Source organism: Terrapene carolina, unplaced genomic scaffold (assembly GCF_002925995.2).
Source record: "Terrapene carolina triunguis isolate 2854851 unplaced genomic scaffold, T_m_triunguis-2.0 Scaffold517, whole genome shotgun sequence".
Classification (NCBI taxonomy): domain Eukaryota; kingdom Metazoa; phylum Chordata; order Testudines; family Emydidae; genus Terrapene; species Terrapene triunguis.
In genome coordinates, this window is record NW_020664868.1 from 3053612 (window position 1) to 3060571 (window position 6960).

At 54.1% G+C, this 6960-nt stretch overlaps 1 protein-coding gene across 2 annotated transcripts in view; it reads right to left on the reverse strand.

Moving 5' to 3' along the window:
- The window catches only part of ALKBH6 (alkB homolog 6), a 9430-nt gene extending 2476 nt beyond the window's left edge, over positions 1-6954 (reverse strand). Inside the window, exons 1-6 of one of the 2 annotated variants that reach the window (XM_026658892.1) lie at positions 6927-6954; positions 5865-5971; positions 4108-4176; positions 3121-3181; positions 1709-1860; positions 794-910 (exon numbers count right to left, since the gene is read on the reverse strand). In XM_026658892.1, coding sequence (XP_026514677.1) covers positions 794-910; positions 1709-1860; positions 3121-3181; positions 4108-4176; positions 5865-5918 — 453 coding nt within the window. In that variant the 5' untranslated portion in view covers positions 5919-5971; positions 6927-6954. Of the gene's footprint in view, positions 1-793; positions 911-1708; positions 1861-3120; positions 3182-4107; positions 4177-5864; positions 5972-6512; positions 6607-6926 lie in introns of those variants that run through there. The other variant, XM_024212494.2, reaches the window with a different exon arrangement.
- Between the last annotated feature and the right edge of the window lie 6 nt (positions 6955-6960).

Sequence of the window (6960 nt, forward strand, 5' to 3'; positions counted from 1 at the left end):
GCACAATGGGGGCTCCTGGTCCATGACTGAGGTGCCTAGGCGCTACCATAATACAAATAATATCGCCACCTTACAGAACTGAGGCCCAGAGAGGCTAAGTGACTTGCCCAAGGTCACAAAGGATGACTCTAGTGGAGCAGGGAATCAAACCTGGGTCTCCCAAAGCCCAGGTTAGCTCCCTAACCGCTTGGCCATCCTTCCTCTCTGTTCCCCGGGTGTTAGGCATGTGCATACGCCTCAACAGGATCGGAGCCTAACTAATGACAAAATCGGAAAGCAGGAAAGTGACGACACTCAAAATACAAACAAACAGAGAACTCTTGGCATTTTCTCAGTTCTCTTTCAGACATGCAGATCTCAGGGGCCGGTTGAAACCTCTCCAGGCACATCTAGATGTGACTTGTTAGCAGAGCCGGGTGAACGTTGTCAGACAAATAATTTATTCAATGAAAGATGCGATATTGGTTGATCAGAAACTGTTGGCAAATTTGTTGCGAGTAGTTTTGGCCATTCATAAAATCAGGGGGTGGGGGGGGAAGGGGAGCTGCTGCCGCCACCACTAGCACCCCCATAATGCCCAGCTCGGTGGTTACAGCACGTAGGAGAGCCAGGTACAAATTCCCGCTCTGGAACAAACCCCAGACAAACTTTTACGATTCAACTACAAATTCCAGATTCGGTTTGACCCAGGCCGAATTTGTTTTCAATTTTTCAGAACTGCCACCAAACCAAAGGGGGAACAAAACAAAACAGTTATTCTCCGGGCTCTGTTTGCAATTCCTTCTGTGCTCACCTGCTCGCTGTCCGCGTGCTGCCCCCTGCTGACGGGATGGTAGAAGTCCAGCAGCGTGTGTGATCCCAGGCTGATGGTGGTGACGGTGGGGAAGTACAGAGGTCCATCTTCATGAGGCTAGAGGGAGCTGGCATGTCAGACTAAAAAGGGAAGGATCACACACACACACACACACACACACACACACACACACACTCCCTCCCCCAGCTCTCCTCTCCAGTACCAAGCATGAAATGCAGAAAGACACGGCTCTAAACACCAAAGACACGTGGACCAACCCATCACACGCAGGCCCTGCTGCTGAGAAGATGCCTCTCTGACGTCGCCAACCTTTGTAGCCAGCGCACATGGCAAAGCCAGGAGTGTGGGCGGGGTGTACATGCCCTAGGCTTGCATGTCACTGGTGCTCATGCTCCATTCCCAAGATAAAAAACACGGCTGTGGAAGCAATCTGCTCTCTCAAAGCGAGGTCGGGCTATCGAAAGGTGTTGGGATTAAGAGAAGACATTGGTAGCCGGGAGTCCTGACACACAGCCCCCCTGCTCTAGCCACTAGACCCAACTCCTTTCCCAGAGCTGGGGACAGAACTCAGAAGTCCTCACTCCCACCCCGCTCCCATGTGCTAACCACTAGCCTCAACTCCTTTCCCAGAGCCAGGGATAGAACCCAGGAATCCCAACTCCCAAGCCGCCCCCGTGCTAACCATCACTCTCCTGGGAAAACCTAGTCTTGTCTATCTAGACTCCATCCCCCTTAAATCTCCAGCCAGCAGGAGTTGCCACTGCTGCAAGACTTGCCCCCACAGACACGCCTCTGATCAGGTCAGGTTCTGCGTCTGCCCCTCCTCCTTTGCCCCCACAGGGCAGGAGCCACCCTGAAGTTGAGTAACGGAGCAGCTGGCCCGTGGGTAGTTACCATGATCCCCTGCCCCGGGAGGTACTCGTTCACCAGCACGTGGTTCGCCAGCTTCCCTCCAAACGCTCCGAGGGAGGAGATCTTCTCGGCATAGCTCTGAAGCCAGGCGGGCAGCTTCTCCGGTACCATCCCTTTGGCATGGGGCAGCCCTCCTGGGAGGCAGAGAATACAGAGAGGAGCTGGCGATGAAAGAGATCCAGCTAGGCGATCCATGGTTGAAAAGCACTAAGCAAGTGTTATGCGACATCCCCCGCCCACCCCACTGGGCTGGGCAGGCCGTACTCCAGAGGTTCAGACAGGCTTGGTTTAAGCACCTCTCCCTCCTTCACGCCTGCAACCAGCAAATCCCTAGCTCCCTAGATCAGCAGATCTCAAAGCGCTTTACAATTTGCACACGGGGAAACTGAGGCACAGAGCAGCCAAGTGACTTGCCCAAGGTCATCCAGCTGGCCAGCGGCAGAGCCAGGAACAGAACCCAGCTGTCTCGAGTCCCTGCTTAGTGCTCTATCCTCTAGGTCACTCCGCTTTCCCCTCTTGGTTGTCACTTAGGCGCTCCAGCCCCTGGATCATTTTTACTACGCTCCTCTGAACTCCCTTCCAATTGGTGCCCAGAACTGAATGCAATTAGCCTATTTATTAGGTATATTACGGTAGCACTGTGGTGCCCCAGTCATGGACCAAGCCACCATTGTGCCAGGCGCTGTACAAACCCAGAACAAAAAGAACAGTCCCTGCCCCAAGGCGCTGACAAGCTAAGTAACATCCCTGGGTCCATTTACCCCAGATCTGACTCTCAGCTCCCCGGCCCGGTCACATTTTGGGGTGTATATGCACCCCCCCCCCCCCAAAAAAAACCGCAAAATCCCCTTTTTCATTTACACGAGGAGAGGCTTCTGCAGGAGATCCAGATCCGGCCACACCAGTTACAGGAAAGTGGGGATACCAATGGCTCAGACAGCAGCAAAACCCTTAGACCTTAGGAGGGGCCTGGGTTACCTGACTTGATGGATGTCGAGCTGTCCTTGAACAATAAACATGTCCTTGGGGAAAGGGACTGAAAACCAACACCGGCGGGAGCTTCATTGCCAGGGAGCTGGCCTGGGGCCTTGCATGAGGGTGGGGGAAACTGAGGCAGGGTCCGACGCCAGGTTTGGGGAGATCTTGTCTCCTCAATCCTGCAGCCAGCCAGCTCAGGTCACTCACCAGCCAAATGACATTCCTTCCCTCCCTGATGCAGGCTGCTCTGCGCGGTTTCCAAAGGACAAAGCTGACATCCTGCGCTGAGCCCAGACTAGACCTCGGTGGGAGCGAATTCCCCAGTTCCATGCACTAACCGGTCCCTGGTGCAGTGGGTGGGGGTCACCTGGGGGCCACAAGCCTGAGCGCCAGCGATGGGGCTGGAGAGAACTCACCCCAGTTCTGCAGCTTTCTTCCAGACAGCTGGGTCCACTTGGGTTTGGGGGCAGCATAAACCTGAGGGGGCGAACGCAGGGACGGGCTGAGAGGCCGGAAAGCTTTGCTTGAGGGGAAGAACATTACAGAGAAACGGTACGGGAGGCACAAAAGTATTATTTACATTAGCGCCTAGGGAAAGAGACCATCCCTGCCAGGCAGAGCTTATAATCTAAACAGACAAGGCAGACAAAGGGCACGAGGGGAAACTGAGGCTCTGAGGCTAAGTGACCCACCCAAGACCTCACAGGCAGTCTGTGGCAGAGGAGGGAATTGAACCAGGGCCCAGGCTAACGACCAAGGGGCATCACATTATACGAGCCTGTCCAAGGGGCGGGGGGGAGGGGAGGGGACAAAAGCAGAAAAGTACGGATGGGCCTGAAGCACAGGGAGTGGGCGATGGGGCCCAGAACTCTGAATGTTTAGAGGAAGGCTGGCCCTGTGGTTAAGCCCTGGTGGGGACTCAAGAGATCCAGGTTCAATTCCTGTCTCCGCCACAGACCCTGTGGGCAAGGCACTTTCATGCTTATATCTGTAAAACAGGCATAACAATCCGTCCTGCCTAGTGAGGCTGCAAGGTCTTTGGGGCAAGGGCTGTCATTCACTCTGGGTCTGTGCAGCGCCTAGCACAATGGGGCTCTGATCTCGGTTGGGACCTCAAGGTGCTCCCATAACACGCATCATGAACTTAAGTTCTCTGCTGGTCCTACTACATTGGGGGCGGGGGGGTGTCATGCAGATGCCAGATCTACAAAAGCTGCGTCTGTCTGTGCACTCGGGGTCTGGGACCGAGATCTCCGTTGCAGAGAAGTGACGCTAACAGACAAACCGCCTGCTTTTATCCGAGTCAGCCAGGAAATTCTTCACTGCAAGAGCAGCATCCGCCAAGCGCTGCACTCGCTTCTTGTGCCATGGGAATAATAAACCTGAATGAAAATCTCACATACCTGGTGCAGCAGATAGGTCTCCTCCGACTTCGAGATGAAGTTTGGAACATAATAGACAGTTGGCGGAACCTGCAATTAAAACATACTAATAACACCACCACCGACTATTCATCAGTAGATCTCAAAGCACTTTACAAAGGGGGTAGGTATCATTATGCTCAGTTTCCCAGACTGGGAAACTGAGGCACAGAAAGGGGACATGATTTGCCCGAGGTCACCCCGAAGGCCAGTGGCCAACCCAGGAACAGAAGCCTGGTCCCCCAAAGTCCCAGTGCAGTGCTCTATCCACTAGGCCATATGCCACCCCTGCAAAACTCTGTGCAACGAGTTTGCTGGGTCTCAGCAGGACAGGTGCCCCTTACACAAAACCACCAGTAGGATCCATGCTAATTGCCCTTCCAGTCCTGCCACCCATCCCAAAGGTGAGGGCCACGTCAGCAGAGAACCCAATGGCTGTACGCACCTCGCAGCCAGAACTCCCTTCCCAACCCACAGAATGGGCCTCCCTCCAGGGCAAGGGAAGGGAGAAGTTTAATGTTATTATGTCTATGACAGCAGTATCTAGAGCACTAGCCGAGACCGGGGCCAGGTGCTGCCCAGACACAGTAACCGAGACCTCCCTCCTCACTAACATCCCTCACAACGACAGCATGGCCGCCTGCCTCATAGATCTACAAGACAATGGACAAAACTGAGATACCCACCCCCATCGGCAAACTCATCCACGTCATCCTCACCCTTAACCATTTTACATTCAACACCACTTTGTCCAGACCATGGGCACAGCTCTGGGTACTAGGATGGCTCCCCAATACGTCAATGTCTTCATGGGCCACCGTGAGGAAGATTTTCTTGACAAAGGCACCACAGAACCAATGATGTACCTGAGACACACCAATATTTTCATCCTTTGGGCAGACGACCTGACCTCCCACACAGATTTCCATCACAACATCAACCATCAAACTGCAGAACACTCCTGCACCAGTATCAACTTCCCGAATGCCATGATCCACTTCATTGATGGAACCCTACAGACAACTATCTACAAGAAACCCACGGATCAACACATCCGCCTTCTCAGATCCTGTAAGCACCACAAACACACCAAGAAATCGGTTCTCTCTGTAGTGAGGCCCTCAGACACCACAGAATAAGCTCCAAGGAGAAAGTCCGGGATACACACCTTAACATGCTTAAAACCACCTGCACCGAACAAGGACACTCCACCAGAGAAGTAGATCGTATCCTGGAACGGGCCACCCAAATATCCCAAGAGAACCTGCTTCAATACAGAACAAAACCCCCTCCAACCGTACCCCTTTAGTTGTCACCTATCAACCCACACTGGAACCCCTACAGGGTAACACTAAACAATTCCAACCCATACTCGACGGGGATCACAACCCGAAAGAAACCTTGGCCAAATCCCCTCTTCTGGCTTTCACCCCAACCTTGCCAATTCAGAAGCAAGTTCCCCCCAGACCAGAACCCACCAACTCAAAGAGGCACCAGACCATACCAGAACAATAGATGCAAAACCTGCAGGCATATCTCTACTGCTATATTCCCTCCCACCCCAACACACCTTTCAAGGCCCATGGTTCTTACACATGCCCCAACAACTAAGTGAGTAAAACCAGACGATCACAACTCTCTCGAATGAACACTAGGGTTTTGCACCAGTGCAAAACAAGCAGATAAAACCCCCAGTTCCCCCTCCTGCCACTTCCCGGCTACATTCCGTGCCTGGTTACCTGCTCTACACAAAACGTCTCCAGCTCCAGGATCTTGGCACTTGGCTCCTCCATGTCAAAAAAGGGGCCTGCGATGGCTGGAAGGTCCAGTCTTCTGGGTCCCCCTCCTGGAACCGTTGCAGATCCATGGAAAGGAAGCAGAGGAAGCACCATTACCTACCCGAGAGCTAGCCAAGCGCACACTGCAAACAGAAACGAGACCATCAGGGTCTCCAAGCTGCAGGGAGAGCTCCAACAGGAATGGTTGGCACTCTGCAACAGTGGCTCTCAACCAAGGGTACACGTACTCCTGGGGAACGCAGAGATCTTCCAGGGGGTATGTCAACTCATCTGGATCAGTGTTTCTCAACCTGGCGGTCATGCCTCCCCAAGGGGTCACAGGACAGGATTTAGGAGTTTTCAAGTGCAGGGCCAGCATTAGGGGGTGGCAAGCAGGGCAACTGCCCAGGGCCCTATGCCACAGGGAGCCTGTAAAGCTATATTACATGCTTCAGCCCCGGGCAGCAGAGCTCAGGCTTGACTCCTGAAAGGGGTACAGTAGTCTGGAAAGATTGAGAACCACTGATCTACAGCACACACAGGCTTTAGCATTGTGAATGGACCAACCCTTGCAGTCCCCACTCTGCTTATGGGCAGGGTTAGCCTCACCTTACGTACAGGGAAACTGAGGCAGGGAGAGAGGAAGCAACTTGTCCTAGGGTCAAATGGGCAGAGCCAAGAACAGAACCCAAGAGTCCTGACTCCCAGGACAACTAACCTCTGAACCCCACTCCTCCTCCCACCCTACCAGAGGTAGGAACAGAACCCAGGAGTCCTGGCTCCCAGCCCCCCTCAACAGGGAGAGAACCCAGGAGTCCTGGCTCCCAGCCCCCCCTCACCAGGGAGAGAGAGAACCCAGGAGTCCTGGCTCCCAGCCCCCCCTCACCAGAGAGAGAGAACCCAGGAGTCCTGGCTCCCAGCCCCCCCAAGCCAGGGAGAGAGAGAACCCAGGAGTCCGGGCTCCCAGCCCCCCTCACCAGGGAGAGAACCCAGGGGACCACCGGGCGAGTCGCAAAGGCTCACGGGAAAAGCGCTCCTCTGCGGACCCACTCCCCCA